This window comes from Erythrolamprus reginae, chromosome 1 (assembly GCF_031021105.1).
Source record: "Erythrolamprus reginae isolate rEryReg1 chromosome 1, rEryReg1.hap1, whole genome shotgun sequence".
Taxonomy (NCBI): domain Eukaryota; kingdom Metazoa; phylum Chordata; class Lepidosauria; order Squamata; family Dipsadidae; genus Erythrolamprus; species Erythrolamprus reginae.
Genome location: NC_091950.1, coordinates 396,927,631 through 396,954,171, shown reverse-complemented (window position 1 = coordinate 396,954,171; position 26,541 = coordinate 396,927,631). Strand labels below are relative to the sequence as shown.

Below are 26,541 nucleotides of genomic sequence, written 5' to 3'. Positions count from 1 at the left end.
AGCCAGTTTTTTCTGGGAGTTGAAGTGTGCAAGTCTTAACGTTGCCAAGGTTGGAGACCCCTGTTAGGGTGTGCCTCTCCTCCCTCCCTTTATCTTAGAGAAAATTAGGATGAGTCAATTCTGTGACATTTCTTCAAATTACATTCCTGCACTGGACTTGTATTTTGTTTATTAGACCATTGTGGTGCTTCTTCTTGTCTCTCAAGATTATTTTTACAGCCCATTACAGTGACTCTTAAAATCCCTTGTAATTCTGTGATTCTAAACGTTTCCTCCTCTAACAAAGCCCTAATTGGCATCTGCTTCCTTCATCAGGTGACCCACCGGGAGACTGGAGAAGTGATGGCCATGAAGGAACTTATCCGTTTCGATGAGGAGACCCAAAGAACGTTTCTTAAAGAGGTTGGTTACTCCAGCTTAGTCCAGTGGTTAGAGAACTTTCCTTTCTGTTGATTTCCGATTAGTATCATTTAGGTTTTTGCTTTTATTTTTACTCCCCACATCAAATTTAATTTAATTTAAATCTGTGTCCCTCTTCTTTAAATATATATGGCAGGGGTGTCAAACTCAAGGCCGAGGGCCAGATTTGGAACCACCCTGGAAACAGCAAAGGACTGGGCTGTGGTGCCTCTGTCAGCAGAAATGGAGCTGGGAGGGCTGCGAGTGGGCCGCCCAAGCACCATTTTCACTGGCAGAGGGTTGCAGGAAGCTGCCGCAGTCGAAAATGGAGCTCGGGGGCCCGTTTTCTCTGGCAGAGTACTCGGGCCACCACAGGCACCCCCAACACGAGTGATTTCGAGCTGGCCCTGCCCACCCTGGTCCCATGAGGTCAAACACAGCCCTTATGTGGCTCTCCATGAAATCGAGTTTGACACCCCTGGTATATGGTGATCCCTATTGTTTTGACACTGTAAGGAAGGATTTCTGGTTTAAGTTTCACACAGAGCGTATGCTGTTCTATAATATTCTATGACAAGCTGTTCCTTCACAATATTTGCCAAAATCTTTCATTTTGTGACTCCCCTTTTTGTGAAATGGCTAGAGTGTTTACAGACAAGCAGGTAGTAGCCCAATGTTTTACAAAATTGACAATTTTTCCTGATGTTGTATGCCATTTCCTGTCAACAACAAGAGATGTTGAGGAGTACAGAATTAACCGCCTTGTGGTTTTGTTCCTCAGGTGAAGGTAATGCGCTGCCTGGAACATCCCAATGTGCTGAGGTTCATTGGAGTCCTCTACAAAGACAAGAGGCTGAACTTCATCACGGAGTACATCAAGGGAGGCACCCTTCGTGGGATCATTAAGAGCATGGTGAGCGCATAGAACCCCCATCAGATTGAATGTAAGAATATTGAGCATCTGAGCAATGGGAGGGACAGCAGCAGAGCCAACCTGGCTGGGTTCACACAGCACAGTAAGCCAGGGTTTATAAAACACAATAGCTATGCTCCATGTAGCATGTTGTGGCCAAGCAAACTGTATTATGACTTAACATCATTGGTGTAATTGACACTGCACTGCATGTTAAAACACTGCTGCTTGAGCACAGACTGAATTCTAGAGAGTATCAAGTGGCTACCAAACCCAAAGTGAAATATAATCCCATTCAGGTCTGAAGCTGAACTGAGTGCTCTTAATGAAGATCTCACAATTGCATGTGTACAATCTACTAAGCTTAGTTAATAATACTCCATTAGGTTTTTGATTTTGTACAAACATGATTAATTCAGTATCCAGCTAAAATGTGTTTTGTGAACATAGTCATGAAAAGGATGCAAAGTCTCTTTCCTGCTACTGGTATTTGATAAAATCATGGTATAAAATCATACATGGGATAGAGAAGGTGGATAGGGATAAATTCTTTTCTCCATCACACAATACTGTTGTGATTCAGTCTGAGGCTCCTCAGGGAACGGCTGGAACTCTGCCGGCTCCATGCTCAGAGGGGGAGGACGAGGAACAGGAGGAGGACCAGGCAGATGGGGAAGAGGAATGTCAGGACGAGGAGGAGGGAGAACAGCCTGAGACCCCCGGGGGGGAGCTCTCCCCAGCGAGTAGCCTGGAGTCATTAGATGAGAACGCACAAGCCATCATAGATATGAGGCAGAGAAGGGCAGCACAACGAAGGGGACAATTAGCCAGGTATTTCCATCCCTAATAGGCAACAGCTGGGTTTGGGTGTGGTTCTCCTCAGAAAGGTTGAAAAGGCAGGCCCGCCCTTCCTGTATTGTGGAGAGTTATCTTTTGGGAGTCCTGTGACCTTGCTTCGATCCTTGGTGTCTCTGATTCTGGCTTGTGGCCTCGAAGGCTGAAAACTTGGGAGAGGCGTGGGTTTTATTATCTACAGTGGTGTGTGTGCCAGCAAGAAGCCTGTTGTATTGTCTGGCCGTCGTGACTCTTCTGTGAAGCTTCATAGCATTCCAGTTTGTAAGAACAGTTTTTGTTATCTGTGTTTGTTTTCAAAGATATAAAATGACTTTGCTTTTTACCAGCGTGTCTGAATACTCTTTTTAGTTGGTGTTGACGTCTGGGGGAACCCAGACAGAACAAATACTAGGACAAGGGGGCACTTCCTAAAGCTCATAGGTAACTTAAGGGTTAAATAAGGTTCAGGAGGGAAGTGTTTTTAATAGGAAAGTGAACACAAGAACAAGGGGACACAATCTGAAGTTATTTGAGGGAAAGATCAAAAGCAGCGTGAGAAAATAATATTTTAGTGAAAGAGTAGTAGATCCTTGGAACAAACTTCCAGCAGACGTGGTTGGTAAATCCACAGTAACTGAATTTAAACATGCCTGGGATAAACATATATCCATCCTAAGATAAAATACAGAAAATAGTATAAGGGCAGACTAGATGGATCATGAGGTCTTTTTCTGCCGTCAGTCTTCTATGTTTCTATAGGTAAGAAAGTGAGGACAAATCAAAGGAAATATTTCTTCACCCAGAGGGTCATTGGTTTATGGAATTCACTTCCAGAAGAGGTTGTGACAGCTGTCAGTCTGGATAGTTTCAAGGCAGGATTAGACAGAATCATGGATGCCAAGGGTATCGGTGGTTATTGAAACGGATGTCCATGTCTATGTTGGTTGAGGCAGGCAGAATTCCCTTGAGTACCATTTGTTGGGGGTCAAGGGAAAGGGAGGGTTTTGTCTTCTCTTTCTGCTCAAGATCCCCATGTATAATTGGTGGGTCATGCTGGACTCGATGGGCTTTGGCCTGAATCAGCATGTCTCTTCCTATGTTCTTTTTATGCTCCAGACAAGTTTCACCCCAACTTTTCCAAATACTGCACTCACCAGCAACATTTTTCTTCCAGGATAGTCAGTATCCTTGGAGCCAGCGGGTCAGTTTTGCAAAAGACATCGCTTCAGGGATGGTGAGTACGAGCATGAATTTGCAGCAGACTGAGCCAGCAATTCTGTGGGTACATCAGGAAAGCATCTTGCAGGAATCATTTAAAAATTTCCTTCCTGTCTTATTCACTAACCTTTAAAAGTATGTCAGCAATCTATGAAAACTGCTCACCAAATGAAGCCTCCGTAACTCGAGGCATCATAGGCCTGGTAAAAATAATAAAGCATGTTCCTCAGGAGCTTTCCAGACTAACTTACTGACCACTCTTGTAAACACAATGCTAGATTGTGTGAACTTTCCAAATCTGCTTCAGTTGGGTTCACTTTTACTTGCTTATTAATAAGGTGGGTGAAATAGATTTGGTTAAAATTTTAAAAATGCACTCAAAATGTTTCATATCATGAAACAGGTGGTCGCTTGATCAACTTAATTTTACCAACTTTTTGCATTGGTCATTAAGTGAATCTGAGGTTGTTAAGCGAATGCCACTTAATATCGGTAGACAAATCAATGGTTGACTATGGGTGCAATTTTGCCAAAACCTGGAAGTGCCAGTTTTCAGCAAAACTGTACTAAAATATAATCACATGACTGTGGGATGGTGCAAATGGCCGTAAATATAGCCATGTTGCCAAGGATCTGAAGTTTGGTCATGTAATCATTTGAACTTCAAATCTGGGTCATAAGCTGGGGCGCAGCAGGTAGAGTGCTGTACTGCAGGCCACTGAAGCTGACTATAGATCTGAAGGCCAGCGATTCAAATCTCATCACCGGCTCAAGGTTGACTCAGCCTTCAATCCTTCCGAGGTGGGTAAAATGAGGACCCGGATTGTGGGGGCAATCGCCTAGCTCTGTTAAAAAGTGCTATTGCTAACATGTTGTAAGCCACCCTGAGTCTAAGGAGAAGGGCGGCATAAAAATTGAATAAATAAATAAATAAATAAGGATAGTAAACTTGTAACTTTGAACAGTTGCTAAGTGAGCAGTTATAACTCAAGGACTATGATAGGTCAAGTTTCATTCAAAAATAACAACTCAGCCTCCTATAAAATGGAGCATTATATGTATTAAGAGCATCTAGCCCTGCTAGATAAAGTGAAGTTAACCATATCCCTTAAAAAAAGGAATTATGGAAGAATAACAAAATTGCTAACTCTTTTTTTCCCCTTTTGTTCTCTTTTCTTTTTATAGGCTTATCTCCATTCTATGAATATCATTCACAGGGACCTCAATACACATAACTGCCTTGTGCGAGAAGTAAGCCAGCACTGGTCAAACTTTTAATTCGTTCATTAATTAAAGTTTTATTTGCATTCTTTGGTTTGCTAAATATGTTGAGTTTTAAAAACTAAAAATGATTTTAAAAGCAAGGAGAAAATGTTGCTGGTCATATTTTGAAAAGGTAAGTTATGAAGGGTATCCTTAATTTTTAAGAACATCATCTTAAAAACAACAAATAGGTCTTGAATGTAACAATCTCTAATTTGTGAAACTATATGACATTTTAGGATGCAGGATTTGTTCCAAATCTCTGATTTGTTTCAGATTACAATACTGTGTGAATAGAAAGTGAGAACTTGGAACTAGTAGCCAAGTTCAGGTTTGTTCCCTGTATTGTCTCCTACACTTTTAACAAATTAACAGGTAGATTTCTCAAGGGCAGGCAGAATTTAATCCAAGACTGATTTGTGGTTTATCTTCCTGAAAGCTGGGAGAGGGAATTGTATACAAAATTAGAGGATTATAGACTTGGAAGAAACCATTTTAAGCTATTGTTTTTCAACTTCGGCAACTTTTAAGATTTATGAATTTCAACTCCCCAAATTCCCTAGCCAGTGCCAAGGAGCCAAGGTTGAATTTAGGCTACTTGGCCTAAATTGGTTAGGCTATTCAACTCTATTCAGCCTAAATCCCTGTCCACTGCTAGAATCTAGATTAAAGTATTTCAGATAATTGGCTGTCAAATTTTGCTGAAAACACTCAGTAAGAAAAATCCACTGCTATTTCATTAATGCTTCCACTACCAAATTTGCTTTTAATATTTTTTTTGAAAAAAACCCTTTTTGTAACATTTAAATGAGAATTTGCCCCGTTGTTCCATTTTCTACACTCTGGAATGATTGTGAGCAGCTCTTTACTTTCAGTGTGATATCCATTCAGTACTATTGCATCACCCCTGATTCGGCTTTTATGAAGGCTAAATAAAATAGTGGGATGTGTGCAAGAAGTAAAGATACTACTAGATCTTTTAAAATGTTAGTGATTTTATATGTATCACATGCTAAACTTAATGAGATGCAATTGTGGTTAGCTTGGTTGTTATAGTCCAGAGGCGTAATAGAATAGAATAGAATAGAATAGAATAGAATAGAATTTTATTGGCCAAGTGTGATTGAACACACAAGGAATTTGTCTTGGTGCATATGCTCTCAGCGTCCATAAAATAAAATATACATTTGTCAAGAATCATGTGGTACGACACTTAATTACTGTCATAGAGGTCAAATAAGCAATGAAGAATCAATATTAATAAAAATCTTAGGATATAAGCAACAAGTTACAGTCATACAGTCAACATGGGAGGAAATGGGTGAAAGGAATGATGAGAAAAACTAGTAGAATAGAAGTGCAGATTTAGTAGAAAGTCTGACAGTGTTGAGGGAATTATTTGTTTAGTAGAGTGGTGGCTTTCAGAGAAAAACTGTTCTTGTGTCTAGTTGTCTTGGTGTGCAGTGCTCTGTAGCGACGTTTTGAGGGTAGGAGCTGAAACAATTTGTGTCCAGGATGCGAGGGGTCAGTAAATATTTTCCCTGCCCTCTTTTTGACTCGTGCAGTATACAGGTCCTCAATGGAAGGCAGGTTGGCAGCAATTGCTTTTTCTGCAGTTCTGATTGTTCTCTGAAGTCTGTGTCGGTCCTGTTGGGTTGCAGCACCAAACCAGACAGATGACAGACTCAATGATTTCTCTGTAGAACTGTATCAGCAGCTCCTTGGGCAGTTTGAGCTTCCTGAGCTGGCACAGAAAGAACATTCTTTGTTGTGCTTTTTTGATGATGTTTTTGATGTTAGGTGACCATTTTAGGTCTTGAGATATGATAGAACCTAGAAATTTGAGGGTCTCTACTGTTGATACTGTGTTGTCTAGTATTGTGAGAGGTGGAAGGGTGGAAGGGTTTCTCCTAAAGTCTACCACCATTTCTACAGTTTTGAATGTGTTCAGTTCTAGATTGTTCTGGTCACACCACAAGGATAGTTGTTCAACTTCCCGTCTGTATGCGGATTCACCATTGTCTCGAATGAGTCTGATCACTGTTGTATCATCTGCAAACTTCAGTAGTTTAACAGATGGATCATTTGAGATGCAGCCATTAGTGTATAGAGAGAAGAGAAGTGGTGAGAGTATACAGCCTTGGGGGGCACCTGTGCTAGTTGTACATGTATCTGATGTTATTTTTCCTAGCTTCACCTGCTGCTTCCTGTCTGTTAGGAAGCTTGTGATCCACTTACACGTGTGTTCAGGTACTGCTAGCTGATTTAGTTTGGTTAAGAGAATGTCCGGTATGATGGTATTGAATGCTGAACTGAAGTCCACAAAGAGGACCCTAGTGTAGGTCATTGGAGATTCAAGATGTTGAAGGATGTATGTAATATGTTCTGTAAATCCAGTTGGTTGGTTAGTTTATACTCTAATTGAATTCTAAAAATTTAGAAAATGTATTACAGTAACTCTGATCAGCTTTTGGAAGCATACCCATTTAGGGACGGGTCAAACGAGTCATAAGTCATGAATCTCTGCACACCCACAATAGATCTAAATCCAAGCCCACTTTGAACGCCTTCTTAATTCCTGTTCATTTTCCTTGACCTTTAGTAGCTCAGATTTTTGTAGAGAGCTTAAACTTGCAATAAATCTTTATACTCATGTGAACTGCCTAAATCTCCTGATTTCCACTGCATCTGATGCTTGTATAGCCTCTCTTCATATCAGGATTCTCAAATTTTACAATACTTTCAGCCTCCTAAAATAATAATTGTGCAACTCGTGTCTCATAAGTAAAACTTTAAAAATTCATTGGGGTGGGGATCAGGCAAAATGCATGCCATGTACATTATTATCTATCAAATAAAGCAATGGTTAACATTTACAGGGGTTTGCATGACATTTCCAGATGTCGTTTTGCTTTTTTTGGCTTCAGATTCTTAGGGACTAGTGTTTCTGATAAATAATAACTTGGAGTCAGTCTTTTTTGTTAACAAACAACGGATGGAGAAATGTTTAAATGTTCGATGCTGTTAGAAAGAAAGTGAGCCACTACAAACAAGAAATTAATGACAGACGCAGAAGCTTGGTTCAAGAAATTAATATTTGAAACAAAGAAGTGAAAATAACTCTCTGCACTTCTTCCCACTTTGTTATGTGGAAATGAGAACTGACTATGAAAGGGGAAAAGTTGAAAACAGGGTAGACAACCAGAAAAACAAAAATATATGGGTTCTGAATGCACATGGATTGAATGCAACAATGAATTTCAATGGGAAAGGAATTTATCGAGATAGTTTAATCCGATAGAGAGAATGAACAAGGTTTGAATGGCAAAATGAAAACAGTAAGGTATGAGTGGAGGAGTCAAAAGGATTTGAAAGACAGAGAGTTATGGTTGCAATAAGTGGTAAATTAGACTTATTTTTCTCTCTTTTTCATATCTCACTTTTTTATTTATTTTATTTATTTATTTTGTCCAATACATAATACACATTGAAGAGAATAGATATGTAATAATATAAATAAAGAAAAGAATAGAAGAAAAGATATAAAAGTATAGGTGAACATATTTGAAAGGAAGAAAAGATAAATGAGATAAGGAGAGACAATTGGACAGGGGACGAAAGGCACACTGGTGCACTTATGCACACCTCTTACTGACCTATAAGGAACTTGGAGAGGTCAATCGTGGATAGTCTAAGGGGAAAATGTTGGGGGTTAGGGGTTGACACTACTGAGTCAGGTAATGAGTTCCACGCTTCGACAACTCGGTTGCTAAAGTCATATTTTTTTACAGTCAAGATTGGAGCGGTTAATATTAAGTTTGAATCTGTTGCGTGCTCTTGTGTTGTTGCGATTGAAGCTGAAGTAGTCATTGACAGGTAGAATGTTGCAGCATATGATCTTGTGGGCAATACTTAAATCGTGTTTTAGGTGACATAGTTCTAAGCTTTTTGAAGTTCTTTTTGGCTCACTATATGCTGCTCTTTTTCTGAGCTTCGCACAATTTTGCTTACTCCAAAAGGAAATGGTAAAGATTGAAAGAAAAAACCCCTCAAAACCATGTGAAAGTATCAGATATAGCAAATGATAATACTTCCTTGACTTTTATATACACTGAGTGGATACTTTTAGTGTTACAGCTACTATCTCACAAAACCATTTTCTATTTCGGCAGGATGGAAATAGATAAAATATACTGACATCTACCAACACGGACACTTCTGTAGATATTCCAAGTCTGTAGCTATTCTACTACCTATTTCACCAGTGGAGATTCTGGAGACAAATATTCATTAGGAATGCCAAGCCCAATCCTGGAACCCTCTAATACAATGATGGCAAACCTTTTTTTTTTTCTTGGGTGCCGAAAGAGCATAGGCATGCACTATTGCGCATGTGTGAGTGCCCATACCCATAATTCAATGCCTGGGAAGGGCAAAACAGATTCCCCTACTCCCTGGAGGCTCTCTGGAGGCTGGAAATGACCTGTATCCCAACTTTTGCCTTCCCCTGGCTCCAAATGCTTCCCTTGGGGGCTCTCTAGAAGCCAGAAATGTCCTCCCAGAGCCTCTGTGAGCCAAAAATCAGCTGGCCGGCACACACATGCATGTTGGAGCTGAGCTAGGGCAACGCTCGTGTGCCAGCAGATAGGGCTCCACGTGCCATCTGTGGCACCCGTGCCATAGGTTTGCCATCACTACATCTGATAATGGTTTATCACAGGATCAGTACACATTAGTTGTTAACATCCTGAAACAAGAATAACAAGAATTTTGTCTTTTTCAGTTAAATTAACCCCCCCCATTCATGAAAAAATAAACAAAGCTAATTTTAAAACTGTAGCGACACTTTTAATGTAATAAAAATGGTAGATAAATTGAGAATAAAATAAGTTCATTTCAAAACAACATTCTACAACATTAAATACTATTTAAAATAATAAGGTTCAGCTGATATTTGTGTTTCTTAGAAAACAAAGCACATCGTTTGAAGATGACATTGAGAACAACAAAAATGGTATTTCCTCTTTTCTTAAATACTGTCTGGCCTGCCAAAAGCATTAAAGCATTGCAAACTGAAAGTGCTAAATCCACCGGATAATTAAAAGAAAGGGGAGAAAAGATTCTTTCTGTCCTTTACACAGAACAAAAGTGTGGTCGTGGCCGATTTTGGCCTTGCTCGGTTGATGGTGGACGAGAAGAACCAGCTAGCAAACCTGAAGAAACCTGACCGAAGGAAACGATACACCGTGGTGGGCAACCCTTACTGGATGGCTCCTGAGATGATCAATGGTAAGTTCAGGTAGACCGGAGTTGGGGAATGATGGCCCCTTTATAACTTGTGGACTTCAATTCCCAGAATTCCTGAATCTAGAATGGCTGGCTCAGGTATTTATTTATTTATTTATTTGTTTGTTTTATCAAGTACATATTGGTCATATGCAAAGATATAATAATATTCATATACATGATACTAGTAAAAAAGAAACATTAGGACAGGGGACGGAAGGCATGCTGGTGCACTTATGTATGCCCCCTACTGACCTCTTAGGAATCGGGAGAGGTCAACATTAGATAGTCTAAGGGTAAAGTTTTGGGGGTTAGGTGATGATACTACAGAGTCTGGTAGTGAGTTCCATGCATCAACTTCTCGGTTACTAAAGTCGTATTTCCTGCAGTCGAGTTTGGAGCAGTTTACACTAAGTTTGTATCTGTCTTGTATCAACGCCATTTCCATTTACCGAAGGGGAGGCACGCTTTGGGCACTGGTCAGCGGCTAGAGATCTCACCAGATCTGACTTAATTGTGATCAGCAACAAGGGAAACTTGTTTTGGAAACTGTCCACAAAGCCATCTCTGTGTAATGTGCAGAAGGAATAACCTTGAGGAACAGGAGGAATTTTTTCTGGACCCATTTAAACTAAGTTGAAATGGGCAGCAAAGAAAGGGGCAGTTTTACTTACAGCTATTTTGGAACAGATACCGGACTCAATAGTGTCAACCCCTAACCCCCAACATTTCTCCCTTAGACTATCCACGATTGACCTCTCCAGGTTCCTAAGAGGTCAGTAAGGGGCGTACATAAGTGCACTAGTGTGCCTTTCGGCCCCTGTCCAATTGTCTTTCCCTTATCTCATATATCATATATATTTTCTTCCTTTCATATATCTTCTCCTCTATTTTTATATATTTTCTTTATATATATACAGTAATACCTTATCTTATGAACCTAATTGGTTCCAGGGGGAGGTTCGTAAGACGAAAAGTTCGTAAGATAAAACATTGTTTTCCGTAGGAAACAATGTAAAATCAATTAATCCGTGCAACGGGAAAAAAAAACCGCCACCACCCAGCTCTCACCTTTTGAAACAGCCGGAGGGCTTCCCAGCGTCCTCCTGAATCCGAACTCCAAACCCGAACTTCCGGGTTAGGCGTTCGGGAGGCCGCCGAGAAGCCCCCCGGCTGTTTTAAAAGGTGACAGCTGAGCGACGGGGCTTCCCAGCGGCCTCCCGAACACCAAACCCGGAAGTTCGGGTTTGGTGTTCGGGTTCAGGGGGCTGCTGGGAAGCCCTCCGGCTGTTTTAAAAGGTGACAGCCGGGCGGCGGGGCTTCCTAGCAGCCTCCCGAACCCGAACGTTTGCCGAACTTCCGGGTTCGGCATTCGGGAGGCCGCTGGGAAGCCCCGCCGCCTGGCTGTCACCTTTTAAAACAGCCGGGGGGCTTCTCGGAGGCCTCCCAAACGCCGAACCCGGAAGTTCGGGTTTGGTGTTCAGGTTCAGGAGGACGCTGGGAAGCCCCCCGGCTGTTTCAAAAAGCGACAGCCGGGCGGCGGGGCTTCTCGGCGGCGGCGGGTTCATAAGAAGAAAAAAGTTCGTAAGAAGAGGCAAAAATTTTCTGAACCTATCTCGGGTTGTTCGTAAGACGAGGGGTTCGTATCATGAGGTACCACTGTATTACTTCATGTCTATTCTCTTCTATATGTATTGTGTATTGAACAAAATAAATTTTAAAAAATTGATTGTCATGAGAGCTCATGGATCCTTAAGAAAGCTGTTAGATTGGCACACTGAGCAAATAAAGACAAACCAAGAGTGAGTTAAGCACTTTATTTAAAAGCAAAGGCTCTGACAAGAACTGGCTGCGAGTTGCAGAAAAACTGCTTTTAAGAGTTCCTGGCAGCTCTGTGGGCCAATGACAGGCATTCAAACCTGCCGCCGCTTCATTAGCCAATCAGCAGCAGCTATATTAATTTAGCACTTACTTCAGTACATAACAGAGGCCATTTTGTGGGAGCATCCATAAGTTGCTTTACAAATTCTAGATGAACTCACTCACCAACTCCAAACAGTAGCCCATCCCTGGCTAGGATGTCTGGGCCTGATAGCTAAATGCGGTTATTTTCACCTTTTGTCATCTTTTTGCAGGGAGAAGTTATGATGAGAAAGTGGACGTCTTCTCTTTTGGCATCATCCTTTGTGAGGCAAGTCCCCACAACATAAACCATTCAAGGAGGAAAGAAAGATTGCTAGATGGTTCTGTTGAGAAATCTACAGCAGTTTTTCCAAACCTTGGCAACTTGAGGATATTTGGACTTCAACTTCCAGAATTTCCCAGCCAGCAAATGCTGGCTGGGGAATTCTGGGAGTTGAAGTCCAGATATCTTCAAGTTGCCAAGGTTGGGAAAAACTGATCTAGAGGAACATTTCCAAAGAGCGTTTTGACAGATGCTTGAAGCCAGCTTTCACTAGCCTTGTTCTTACATTGTTTAAAGCAAGGGTTCTCAACCTTTCTAATGCTTGCCGCGACCCCTTAACACAGTTCCTCATGTTGTGGTGACCCCCAACCATAAGTCTAGCGCCAATTCTCCCAACAGAGATTTAAGATGATTGGCAGAAAGGTCAGAGGGACACCCCCATTGTAAACGCCTGATTGGTCAGATTGTAAAAATATGTTCCAAAGCGCCAGAATAGAAGTTTTAATTCCTAACACCATGGGAAATTTGTCTTTTCCCACGGTCTTAGGCGACCCCTGTGAAACGGTTGTTCGACCCCCAAAGGGGTCCCGACCCCTAGTTTGAGAACCACTGCTTTAAAGAGTTGTTGATCTTAACCTCATTTTGAGAAGCAAGCACAAAAACTGGAACGGCAAAAAAGAGGGGAAACAGATTGTTCTGTTTGTCTTGTTTTAAGTTTTAAATGTGGTTGCATGCAACTCTGGTAGATTACACCGGAAGTGATATGGTTTTCAGTAAGGGGGGGAAAAGGAGAATCTTGGTTATAATCAGGACCTGGTGTGGTATATGGATCAAGGCATCTGAGCTGTAAGAATCCAGGCCAGAGTTTCTCATCCTTAGATGCTTCAAGATATGGGAAAGCAAGTAGAATGCTTGGCTGCATAGCTAGAGGTATAACAAGCAGGAAGAGGGAGATTGTGATCCCGAAGTATAGAACGATGGCAAGACCACATTTGGAATGCTGTGTTCAGTTCTGGAGACCTCACCTAAAAAAAGATATTGATAAAATTGAATGGGTCCAAAGACGGGCTACAAAAATGGTGGAAAGTCTGAAGCATAAAACGTATCAGGAAAGACTTAATGAACTCAATCTGTATAGTCTGGAGGACAGAAGGGGAGAGGGGGGACATGATCGAAACATTTAAATATGTTAAAGGGTTCAATAAGGTTCAGGAGGGAAGTGTTTTTAATAGGAAAGTGAACACAAGAAAAAGGGGGCACAACCTGAGGTTAGTTGGGGGAAAGATCAGAAGCAACATGACAAAATATTATTTTACTGAAAGAGTAGTAGATGCTTGGAACAAACGACCAGCAGACGTGGTTGATAAATCCACAGTAACAGAATTTAAACATGGCTGGGATAAACATATATCCATCCTAAGATAAAATACAGGAAATAGTATAAGGGCAGACTAGATGGACCATGAGGTCTTTTTCTGCTGTCAATATTCTATCTTTCTATATGTGGACTTCAATTCCCAGAATTCCCCTGGGAGTTGAAATCAACACATTTTAAAGTGGCTAAGTTGGAGAAACACTGATTTAGACAATCACTAGATGGCAGCAGACAGATGCAGAACATTGAAGAACATTTTAGAACTGCCACCTAAGGGTCATCTGGATGTTTTTCCATGCGTGTTAGTCATTTCTGGCTCTAGGGTCGGTGCTCATCTCCGTTTCTAAGTTGAAGAGCCAGCACATAGAAACATAGAAACATAGAAGTCTGACGGCAGAAAAAGACCTCATGGTCCATCTAGTCTGCCCTTATACTATTTTCTGTATTTTATCTTAGGATGGATATATGTTTATCCCAGCACTGTCTGAAGAAATCTCCATGGTCATGTGGCCAATCTTCTATGTTTCTATCACAGTTCTAGATTGTTAATCAAGGCTAGATCAGTTCAGAGAAGCTTCTAACAACTCTTTTTTTTATTTTGCACAGATCATTGGAAGGGTCAGCGCTGACCCTGATTACCTGCCTCGAACCTTGGATTTTGGCCTCAATGTGCGAGGCTTCCTGGACCGCTACTGTCCTCCCAGTTGTCCTCCCAGCTTCTTTCCTATCGCTGTTTGTTGCTGTGATTTGGATCATGAGAAACGGTGAGCAAGTTGAAACGGACATGTCAGACCTTTGAGTCAGGGGATCCCTTAGAAATGGGGATAAGAGGAGATGTGGCTTGGAGAAAGGGATGAGTCTTCTTCAGGGCAGATGGTCCAGCCTGGAAGGACAAATTAAGCCAGTGTTTCTCAACCTTGATAGCTTCGAAGATGTGTGGACTTCAACTCCCAGAATTCCCAGCATGCTGCCTGGGGAATTCTGGGAGCTAAAGTCCATATATCTTCAAGTTGCCAAGTTTGAGAAACATTAGATTAAGGCTTTTCCAAACTTCCAGTAAAATTCAGACTGTGAGAGGTTCAGCTGCTCTTTTGCTGCTCCCAAGGACAGACTAGATGGATCATGAGGTCTTTTTCTGTCGTCAGTCTTCTGTATTTCTATGTTTCTATTCTCCAAAGCACTTAAGAATAGGACAAGAAGCAGTGGGTGGAAACTAATCAAGGAGAGAAGCAACTTAGAACTGAGGAGAAATTTCCTAACAGTTAGAACAATTAATCAGTGGAACAGCTTGCCTCCAGAAGTGGTGAATGCTCCAACACTGGAAGTTTTTAAGAAGATGTTGGATAACCGTCTGTCTGAAGTGGTGTAGGGTCTCTTGCCCAAGCAGGGGGTTGGACTAGAAGACCTCCAAGGCCCCTTCCAACTCTGTTGTTGTTGTTGTGTGTTGTTCTTGTTGTTGTTGTTATTATTTATATTCCATTTCATAGTGCTTTACGGCCCTCTCTAAGTAGTTTACAGAGTCTGCCTATTGCCCCAGCAATCTGGGTCCCCATTTTATCCACCTTGGAAGGATGTCATTATGATAATTACTCTGCAGCAAAGATTAAGTCTGCAAGAACCAAACTTAACTTAAGTGTTCGGAAACTTTAGATCGTGCAGAATGCAGCTGCGAGAGCAGTCATGGCTTCCCCAAATATGTCCATGTTACACCAACACTCCACAGTCTGCATTGGTTGCCGATCAGTTTCCGGTCACAATTCAAAGTGTTAGTTATGACCTATAAAGCCCTTCATGGCACCGGACCAGATTATCTCAGGGACTGCCTTCTGCTGCACGAATCCCAGCGATCAGTTAGGTCCCACAGAGTGGGTCTTCTCTGGGTCCCGTCAACTAAACAATGCCGCTTGGCTGGACCCAGGGGAAGAGCCTTCTCTGTGGCGGCCCCGGCCCTCTGGAACCAACTCCCCCCAGAGATTAGAATTGCCCCCACCATCCTTGCCTTTCGTAAGCTTCTTAAAACCCACCTCTGCCGTCAGGAATGGGGGAACTGAGATACTCTTTCCCCCTAGGCCTTTACAATTTTATGCATGGTATGTCTGAATGTATGTTTGGTTTTTATAATAAGGTTTTTTTTAGTTATTTTAGTATTGGACTGGATTGTTACATATTGTTTTTATCATTGTTGTTAGCCACCCCGAGTCTACGGAGAGGGGCAGCATACAAATCCAATCAATCAATCAATAACCACTGATCCAGCAAACCACTCTTCACGCTCTTCTTCTTCCTCTCCCCAGGCCTTCCTTCAGTCGGTTGGAGCAGTGGCTGGAAGCCCTCCGCATGCACCTGGCTATGCAACTCCCCCTGAGTCCACAGCTGGAGCAATTGGACCGGGCCTTCTGGGAGACCCACCGGCGAGCTGAGAGCGGACTGTGTGCACATACAGAAGTGTCGGAATGAGGACAGCAGGGGCAGGCCAGCCGCCCCCAAGCCTGCATGCCTCGGTATGAGCTGGGCTGAAGAAAAGCTTCTCTTGCTGAGCCCTGCCACCAGCCGCGGGCAGCTCACTGGGCAGAGCTGCTTTTTGGAAAGAGCTACTGGGAGCTGGTTCTCCCTGCTTCCTTCCTCGGGGGGAAATGAGTCCTGTGCCTGGCTTGCACAGAGATGGCCTGGGGACAGCCCGGGGTCTTGTAAATACTCCTTGTGAATACATCCTTCTCCTTGCGCCTCCCGCAAAGTGGGGGAGAAGCGAGGGACCCTTGACTCTCTCCTCGTTACACTTTGCGGATTGCGGAAAGCTTTGCACGCCCCGCTGAGCACATAAGCTTCTGTCATCAGCTGGCGGCTGCTCACAAGCTGGCATTAAGGTGGGGGCTGCTACCCTGTCCCCCTCCCATCCCCCCAATACACCTCTACAGATCCTCTTTCAGACCTTTTGTCCTATAAAGTGGTGCCTTGGGGTTTATATGTGGAGTTGCATACTTGGATTCTCGAGCCCCACTTCCTTGTTCTGCAGAGAGGCAACGGGCATCTCGGCGTGTGCTTAGCATGTGCTCAGCCTTTCCTTGGAAGTTTGCAAGACTGAGAGATCTGTTGCAGATGTTTGCGCTCCCTGGATCCCGTGTCTGACTACATTCACACAACATGTTTTGCCCAGTGGGCTGAAGATTGTATTTGCACAACATACTGAGCTTATCGCTATTCTTAACCTCGGTTAGGGTTTTATTTTCATATAGCTTGGCATGTTATGCAAACCCAGCCCGTTTGATTCATTTGAAGTCGAAATATTGTGCAAATCCACATGCACGCACACAATGGCTCAATCCGATAACCAGGTGAAATCTGTTATGTGAATGTAGCTCTGTCAACACCCACCTGTGCTGTGTGCATGTTTCACTGTGTGCACACCTTAGCTTCTTCCTTCCTTGTTTGGCAGGAGTACATAAAGTCCAAGGCTGCTTTTTTTGGTGTTGAAAAACTATTTTCCTAAGCAGGCAGTTTGCCCCAGAGAGAGAGGCTCTAAGGTAGAGCTGAAATCGTCTCCTCTTACCCTCCTCTGCTCCAAATTACCACCCTGTTTAAACTGCTTGCCTACTCCCGAGATCCAAATGCGTGTTAAGGTTTTGTTGCAAGATTTAATAATGTATGTGTGCACGTGCATACACCCATATGCCGTCAGGTCTTGGAAATGGCTGGATTTCTAGAAGGACAGAAAGTGGAGGAAACAACTAATTCCAAAGAGAGATCTTTCTGCATAGCTTGAAAATCTACCCAACTCTTTCCAGGGTCAGTTTAGAACCATAGGATGTGCACTCCCCAGCCTTCCTCAGACCAATGCCAGGCAGACTTGTTTTCACTACAACTCCCAGAACTCCTCAGGCAACATGGCTTCCAGAACTGTGCAACTCCCAGAATTCTTAGCCAATGGTCTGGAGGCCAGGCGGACAAAGGTATTCTGGGAGTTGCAGTTCCAACCCATCTGGAAAGGATTAGATTGGAGAAGCATGAGCTAATCTATGCACCAGGGTCAGCAATAAGAATAAGCAGGCATTATTGGACCCTCACCTGGAAATGGGCAGCTGGTGTTTTCCATCTGGGGGATCAGCATAGCAGCAAAAGGAGCCTTTGGACCAGCTAAATTCAACTTTTCCAAGGATCCTCACAACTTAAAGAGACCATATTTTTTGACTTACCCTTCTGGGTTGCAGGGCTACGGGACTAAATGTCCTCTTGTGCCAAAATAAATAAATAAATCACCCCTGCGTATGAAAACCTTGTATGTCACAGGCAGAAGAAGAACAGGCCTCGCTTTTTTCCTTATCACGCAAGCTTTTTGTGGACACGAAGCAGCCATTCAGATTGTTATTTGGGAATAGGCTCATCCCTGTGTCATTCAGTGCAACAGGAGATTGGCTTGATGGCCTTTAGAAGTGGGGTTGGGGAAAATGAATGGAGCTTTTTCAGTTCCTGAGAGTGCATTTGTCAGAACCTGAACCATGAAAACTGGGTTTTCAATACTAACAGTGTGGGTGGCCATTGGGGGGAAAATAGACTATTTTCTCTCTTCCTGGCATTCGAGGACCCAGGATAAACATTGGTTGTGCAACCAAAGTACAAAAGTGTCAGTCAGGAAGACTTGAAGGAGTTTAGCCATGCCAGTTGGGAAATCCCTGGAGACAACCTACCTCTGATTATTAGTGCTGGTAAGAAAAGTCAGTTTCTGGGCTTCTGGTTGTCTAGTTCAGTGTTTTTCAACCAGTGTGCCGTGGCACACTAGTGTGCCGCGAGACATGGTCAGGTGTGCCGCGAAGCTCAGAGAGAGAGAGAAAGGAAGAGAGAGAGAGAAAAAAGAGAGAGAGAAAGCAAGAGAGAGAGAGAGAGAAAGAAAGCAAGAGAGAGAAAGAGAGAAAGAGAACAAGAGAGAGAGAAAGAAAGCAAGAGAGAGAGAAAGAGAACAAGAAAAAGAAAGCAAGAGAGAGAGAGAAAGAGGGAGGGAAGGAGAGACAGAGAGACATAGAGGGAGGTAGAGAGGGAGAGAGAAAGAGAGCAAAAAAGAGAGGAAGGAAGGAAGAGAAAGAAAGAGGGATGGAAAGAGAGAGAGAAAGAAAGAGGAAGGGAGAGAAAGTGGGAGGGAGAGAGAAATAGAGCGAAAGGGAGGAAGAGAGAGAGAATTTTTTTGTCCAAACTGTTTTTAGCCGCCCTCCCCCCCACTCAGTGTGCCCCAGGGTTTCGTAAATGTAAAAAATGTGCCACGGCTCAAAAAAGGTTGAAAATCACTGGTCTAGTTAGCTGCTGAAGGAGACCACATGGATCTTCTTAAACTCTTTCCAATGGGGTCCTGTTCTTTTCAAGGGAACACCAGCATGTTTTTCATTTTAATTGAAGGCCGGGTTATAGTTATCATTGGGTTTTGGGGTTTTGTTTTTTTTTAAGAAGGAGGAAAATATGAAGAAAGTAAACATTCCTTACAATCTCAAAATGAATTCCCTCCGTAGACTTCTGGTCCAGCTTTGTTAAATCTCCTATGTGCCAAATTTGCAGACAGACATCTTGGCTTTTTTAAAAAAAGAGGCAAATTTCCTGGATCTTCTTGCTTAGAAATAGGGAATTCTGCAAATTCAGAAGTAGTAGGAAGCAGTTCTCCTCAACCCATGGTGCATGCGTAACTATGCAGCTTCTAAATCCTGAAATACATGGAATTGGAAGCAGTTGTTACAGTGGGGTGGAGTGTCCCTTGGTGAACCACATTGTTATAGGGCAGTAATGGGTTTCACTTACCTTTGCTACCTGTTGGGAGCTGTGTGTGTGTGCATTTGTGCACGTACAGATTGTCCATGATGATGTTCGGGTGCGTGAGCGGAGCCTATCGCTGTTGCCGCTGCTACCGGTTCGCCTGAATTGGGGCGAACCGGTAGCAACCCACCATTGTTACAGGGACTAAATCTAAAATAATTTGGAAAACAGATTCTTGTATTGTCACAAACTGAAAGTATGCATAACACTCACTGGATGATTTGAAGGGTTTGAGGAAATGGCACAAAACTCTGACCTGAAATGAAATTTCAAATATTTCTGCTTTTTATCAACAAAGCCTGCCCGATACCTACGTCCGTTCATCTAAGAATCAAGACTAAGTGAAGAATCCCTATTTAAGAGTAATGGACCTCACCTCTGTGTACTAGATTTGGAGAAAAATGTTTTTAAATTTTGATTTTGCATATCTTTGAAGCTTCCAGACTGATACATCACTTTATGAGCATCTGTTAGAAAAGGCTAATGCTCCCTATTTTTGGGGACGTGTATTTCGCAAAAGAAGCAGACCTTACGTATTTTATGAATGATCTTCACAGGGAAGTTATAAGCAAGCATCTCTGCTCCATTGCCACTTCTATGTACATCTATAGAAATTGGGTTTTTTTCTATGTACATCTATGTACATCTATAGAAATTGGGTTTTTTTCCTGAAGAATTTTGACAGCCACTTAAAACTGTGACCCAAAGTGTGGATGTTGCATTTATACTTGTGTGGAGACCATGACATTCCAAGCCTGATGTAGTGTCTCCCAACTATGGCTATGTGTAAAAGACACTTTTCTCGTGGTTTTACCAAGAAACAAAGAGAGGCTGCAGGTTTGCAGTAGAAGGTGAAAAAGGAATCCATTTCTCCCAGGTTCAACATGTCTCTTGGAGAAGAGGGTCCCTTTGTTATCTGATGGCCTAAAACCCATTTAGAAGTTCTAAACTCAGGCCTGAAATGTTGGTTTTAAGACCATGTTTTACTGTCATTGTCATTATCTTGTTATAGACCGCAAAGTCGCTGATTTCCTATCCTGCTCCTCATTTTAGGGAGTCTGCCTTCCATCTTCCATGTGTTTCCCATGCTGTTCCCCCAATTCTTTCACATTCTTCAGGTACTGCAGGTGAGCTGTTTTCCTGAGTCAAGCAGCTCTTCCACACAACTCTGGCACACTTGGGGGTTGTGTAGCCCGTCATTGCTGTACTCAGGATCATTGCTCTGTCACATAACTGAAGAGCTTGTATTGTATTTGTTCCCTCCGTCAACCTTGGTGAATTGGGGAGTTTATCATATTAATATCACTCTGCCTCAGTTGTCTTTAGGAGAAGTGTTAAGGGGGGGACCATGAATTGGACAAAGACTGTGAAACATTTATACGCACTTTGAAAAATGAAATGTGATGCCCTCTCTGATGACAATGGTCAGAATTCACAAAACTGTGATGTATAATTAATTTACATGGAAATAATAAAAGTCCTTCCACTCCCTTGTTCTAGCTACCTGATTTTCTTGATGACATTTTTATGGAGGGTGTTTGAAAGTTTTTCAGATCCCTTTGCTGGCATTCATTGATCTGGATCCACTCCTTTTTTCCTCCATTCTTAAGAAATGGGCAAACCTTAACTATGACCCCTGTGATGCCTTGGTACAGGAAGCCAACGTCAACATCATCGATGTGGGGTGAGACTTGCCAAGCTTGCAACTCTCGTCTCCTAATAACAATTATCAAGCCACTTCCTAACTTGAATGAATGAATGAATGAATGAATGAAGAAATACTTTATTGTCATTGTATGTATATACACAGTATACCCATACAACGAAATTCACAGTCAACAATACTGAGCTCCACTCTATTCTTACAAGTCTTTCTCAACCTTGGCAGCTTCAACTCCTTGCTGGCTGGAAAATTCTTGGTATTGAAGCCCACACATCTTAAAGTTGCTAAGGCTGAGAAACATTACTTTGGAAGCCGCACTGGACTTCCTTCAACCTGGTAGCGGGGGCACATCCTCACAGCTGCAGAATTGGTAGAAAAAAATTATTATTTTTTCTTTTCTTCTGGGCTCTGAGTATGTTTTTCCTATTGCAGTAAATGAGGTTGAATGTGTATAATTTTAAAAGAGCTGTGCGTGTGTGTATACACATATAGTTTATATAGTAGATTATATATATTTTTGTGTGCCAATATGTAATATATATGTATACATATGGCATATACTGTATACGTAGAATTAAATAGTATATTTTGGATGTTCAGTAATAATAAATAGATAGGGAAATTGTATCTCTTTGAGGCAAGGAGAGGCTAGGCACCCTAACCCTTGAAGTGAGTGACGTCAAGTTGGTCATCTTTAAACCAGTCACATGACCTTTAAGCCACTCCCTGATCACATGATTGTAAAGCCACTCCCACCTGGTCACATGGCCAGCAAGCCACATCCACAAAATAAGCCAAGCTCACAGTGTGGTAGTAAAAAAAATTGCAGCCTTTTGCTGCATGTGCTTCTCCTATCTTTGAGATGGGAAAGAAGTCCATCAAAATAATTTGGACTCTCAGCCATGTTTTATTTTTCTTCAACAAGACTGAGAAGTGAAGTGCAGACTTAATCTTTGTTGCAGAGTAGCAATCTTTGGATTCCTCGGCTTCCTTTTCCCTGCCATACAGTATTCATGTAACAGTGGGAATAGCAGCTCCCATTCTGCATAGCATGCCAGGACATGTCAAAAGAGGCAAGTTCCCACAATGCCACCTCCAGGCTATCCTAGAACAATCAGACGTCTGTAGTGATACCACTGGTAAGGAGTTTTTCAAAAGTTCAGAGTTGGCTTGGATATTCGTTTACAAATAATCTATCAATTTTCCAATTACAGTGATACCTCTACCTAAGAACGCCTCTACTTAAGAACTTTTCTAGATAAGAACCGGGTGTTCGAGGTTTTTTTGCCTCTTCTCAAGAACCATTTCTCACTTACAAACCCAAGCCTCCAAAACAGTAACATGAAAAGGCATGGAGAAGCTTCCATGGAGCCTCTCTAGGAATCTCCTGGGAGGAAACAACTCCGGAAAAGGCATGGAGAAGCCTCCATGGGGCCTCTCTAGGAATCTCCTGGGAGGAAACAAGGCCGGAAAAGGCATGGAGAAGCTTCCATGGGGCCTCTCTAGGAATTTCCTGGGAGGAAACAAGGCCGGAAAAGGCGGGGAGAAGCCTCTGTGGGGCCTCTCTAGGAATCTCCTGGGAGGAAACAGGGCCTCCACCCTCCCTGTGGTTTCCCCAATCACACGCTTTATTTGCTTTTACATTGATTCCTATGGGAAAAGTTGCTGCTTCTTACAAACTTTTTACAAACTTTTCTACTTAAGAACCTGGTCACGGAATGAATTAAGTTCGTAAGTAGAGGTACCACTGTATTTGAGATTTCAGTTGTCAAACTCAAATTCATTGAGGGCCAATAGAGTGGGCATGGCCAGTTTGATGCCACTCCCCAAACTGCTGGTTTGTTTCCTCTTTATATTGGGTAGACCAGGCCTAAGCTACACTGGCCCAATGTTTCCTGTTCGGGTAGACTGGGCCAAAGCAATGCAGGTAGAATGGGCTGAAGCAATGGAGGCCGGCCCCTTAAATTTTTTACGACTGCCCCCAAATCTGGCCTGTGGGCCTTGAATTCAGGAATAAGCATATTTGCATTGGAATGTTCTTTCTGCAAATTGACCTGAGCAATTGGTCCCGAATTTCCCTGGCAACCGGAGCCCTGGATGGTGAATATGCGGTATAGTGGTATAGAGATTCCTAGAGAGGCCCCATGCAGGCTTCTCCCCACCTTTTCTGGCCCTGTTTCCTCCCAGGAGATTCCTAGAGAGACCCCATGGAGGCTTCTCCCTGCCTTTTCCGGTTAGTTTCGGAGGCTCGGGTTTATAAGTGGAAAATGGTTCTTGAGAAGAGGCAAAAAAATCTTGAACACCCGGTTCTTATCTAGAAAAGTTCTTAAATAAGGTCCCACAGAGTTGGCCTTCTCCGGGTCCCGTCGACCAAACAATGTCGTTTGGCGGGCCCCAGGGGAAGAGCCTTCTCTGTGGTGGCCCTGACCCTCTGGATTCAACTCCCCCCAGAGATTAGAACGGCCCCCACCCTCCTTGTCTTTCGCAAATTATTCAAGACCCACCTTTATCGCCAGGCATGGGGGAACTGAGACATCCTTCCCCCAGGCTTTTATATTTTATGTTTGGTATGTATGTGTTGTATGGTTTTAAATTGCTGGAGTTTTAGATATGTTTTATTTTAATATTAGATTTGTTTCACTGTTATATTGTTTCTATTACTGTTGTGAGCTGCCCCGAGTCTTCGGAGAGGGGCGGCATACAAATCTAAATAATAATATTAATAATAATAATAATAATAATATTTTTTTAAAAAATTAGAGGTGTTCTTAGGTAGAGGTACTACTGTATTTGTATGCTGCCCCGAGTCCTTGGAGAGGGGTGGCATACAAATCCAATAAATAAATAATAAATGCTACTACATTGCCTTAGCTGATGACTGTTCCAAAAGCATCTTCTGTACCAAATACTGTAGAAATCCAGTTCCACTTTTCAAAGGGTATCACTTCCCCACTGTAGGAAAAATATTTTCCAACCCAATGACAGACATTCTATAGATGTGGCTCTCTTGCATGGATTGGAGATCTCACTGTTTTGATGCAATGCAACCGCAGACCGATCCCCACCATTAAATCAAAGAAGACTTTCATACATCACACCTGGCAAAGCCCCCTGCTTTGGCTCAATTAAAAAAACAACAACACTCGAGTCTCAAACAGGCTCTTTGAAATTAGCTACTTTTATTGGTGGGATTAAAAAATAAACTACTAGAATGTATAAACCTATATATATATATATATTTATATATATTTTACAACCTTTCAATAAATATTTCCCAGCCCCAGACAACAGATAGAATTTTTCTCTTTTTAATAGGAAAATATTAAGATTTGAAAAATGAATAAAAGCAGAAATGCTGATTGCGGGTTGCTAAACATCCTACAACTCTCTCGCACACACTCATCTTTCGTTATTCCTGGGACTAACCCAGCAATTAAGGCAGTGAGAAAAAAGGAATACAACGTTTTGGAAGCATTGTTGAGAGCACACAATATTATGCCTTTTAGGAGCATCCACGGGACAGGAGGGAAGAGGGAGAGGAATTAAAAAAGCAAACTCCACCATTGTGGGTTCAAAGCCCTGTCTCTTTTTTGACACACGTTGTGATGCAATACACTTTAAAGGGGGATTGGGTTTCCAACACATAGTTGTCAATATCCTCCTTAATATTCCCACCTTCCCCCAATACCACTGTATGCATTCCAGAATCCCAGCATTATATCTAATAGCCATCTAACCACAGCAGCTTATCTTCACATCATGACGGTTAGAAACTTTTTTTAAAAAGATTGAAAAGGAGAGATAATTTTGGGGCGACTTCCTTTCGTTTTCTGCACTTTCAGTTATGGCACAAGAATAGTCCTCCTTGTATGCAACACGGAAGTTGGATTGAAGCAAAGGGGGGAAATTGCTTGTCTGAATATGCTAATGGGCATCCTTGTGGACAGCTGATTCAGCTTTCACTATGGCAGTGTTTCCCAACCTTGGCAACTTGAAGATATCTGGACTTCAACTCCCAGAATTCCCCAGCCAGCGAATGCTGGCTGGGGAATTCTGGGAGTTAGAAACATAGAAACATAGAAGATTGATGGCAGAAAAAGACCTCCTGGTCCATCTAGTCTGCCCTTATACTATTTCCTGTATTTTATCTCAGGATGGATCGATGTTTATTCCAGGCATGTTTAAATTCAGTTACTATGGATTTACCAACCTTTTCTGCTGGAGGTTTGTTCCAAGCATCTACTCCTCTTTCAGTAAAATAATATTTTCTCATGTTGCTTCTGATCTTTCTCCCAACTTAGAAACATAGAAACTTAGAAGACTGACGGCAGAAAAAGACCTCATGGTCCATCTAGTCTGCCCTAATACTATTTCCTGTATTTTATCTTACAATGGATATATGTTTATCCCAGGCATGTTTAAATTCGGTTACTGTGGATTTACCAACCACGTCTGCTGGAAGTTTGTTCCAAGGATCTACTACTCTTTCAGTAAAATAATATTTTCTCATGTTGCCTTTGATCTTTCCCCCAATATCTTCAAGTTGCCAAGGTTGGGAAACACGGCACAATGGCTCCATGGGAAACAATAAAATGATGGTTAAATAAGGTTATAAATAGTGATACTTTAGAGTAGATATTTGCCTTCATCTATGTAAACAATTCAGAAGTGCAAATGTCACCTATGTGTCCTGGAGCAGGGATCACCAACCTTTCAAACTTCAATTCATAATTTTAAATCCACTAATATGATTTTTTAAAAAATATCTAAATAGTATTCAGTGCAATATAAAAATTGCAGATAATTTTTCTGCAGACCACCAAAATTTTCTCATGGTCCGCAGACCACTGGTTGGTGACCACTGCCCTGTAGGATAAATTAATAATAAAAAGTAATCAATCATAAAGGATAAGCACATCAGATGATAGCATCACAATATCACAATAGGAAGATAACAATTGTGGTTTTAGATAGAGGACAGTTTAACAGTACCAATCAAAAGCTTCCCCATTCCCAGTTTTTCTTCACGTTATAGTAGAAAAATAGAAGAAAAATAAAGGGTGTTTACTAGTAGAAATTACATTCTCACCCCCCCCCCAATAATATTGCACAAACAAACCAGGTTAATTGCACAAGAAAAGCCTTAATTGGAAGCACCTCTATAAATATTGAAGCCAAGAGTACGGGGTCAGCCTCTGTAAATAGCAGTTTGCTCTGCCAATACTAGCAAGTAGTAAGATTTCCTCCATGCAATGAAAAACATGTTTCTATATATCAAGATATCTTTAAAGCACAGAAGCAAGCCAGGTTATGCTAGGCTAAGGCTAGGCTTCCCCCCCCCAATCCTGGTCAGTTGGCAATCCTGGTCAGTTGGAGCTGGGTGGAAAGGTCTGGTTAAATTCTAAAGATTTCTTAATTTCCAAACCTGCAATTTTTGGGCTTTTCTTTAATCTGCAGGTTACGTTATAATAGTTACTATAGAGATGGCTCTATGATGCCCAGTGGGTTCTGAACCTTCTAGAGAAAATAACCAATATTCTACTATTCTTGGCCCAGTTTACAAGCCCGTTTGGATCTGGATTCATTGACATTGCAGCATTTATTATGACAGGCAG

The 26,541-nt window shown here is 42.1% G+C and overlaps 1 protein-coding gene across 3 annotated transcripts in view; it reads left to right on the top strand.

The window, feature by feature from the left end:
- LIMK1 (LIM domain kinase 1) overlaps positions 1-20,752 on the top strand; it is a 71,608-nt gene extending 50,856 nt beyond the window's left edge. For 2 of the 3 annotated variants that reach the window (XM_070735097.1, XM_070735098.1), the window contains 8 exons: positions 316-402; positions 1,181-1,312; positions 3,321-3,380; positions 4,550-4,615; positions 9,769-9,916; positions 12,049-12,104; positions 14,080-14,237; positions 15,768-17,733. In XM_070735097.1, the coding sequence (XP_070591198.1) occupies positions 316-402; positions 1,181-1,312; positions 3,321-3,380; positions 4,550-4,615; positions 9,769-9,916; positions 12,049-12,104; positions 14,080-14,237; positions 15,768-15,930 (870 nt within the window). In that variant the 3' untranslated portion in view covers positions 15,931-17,733. Of the gene's footprint in view, positions 1-315; positions 403-1,180; positions 1,313-3,320; positions 3,381-4,549; positions 4,616-9,768; positions 9,917-12,048; positions 12,105-14,079; positions 14,238-15,767; positions 18,215-18,759; positions 19,863-19,915 lie in introns of those variants that run through there. The other variant, XR_011557581.1, reaches the window with a different exon arrangement.
- The last annotated feature ends 5,789 nt before the right edge of the window (positions 20,753-26,541 follow it).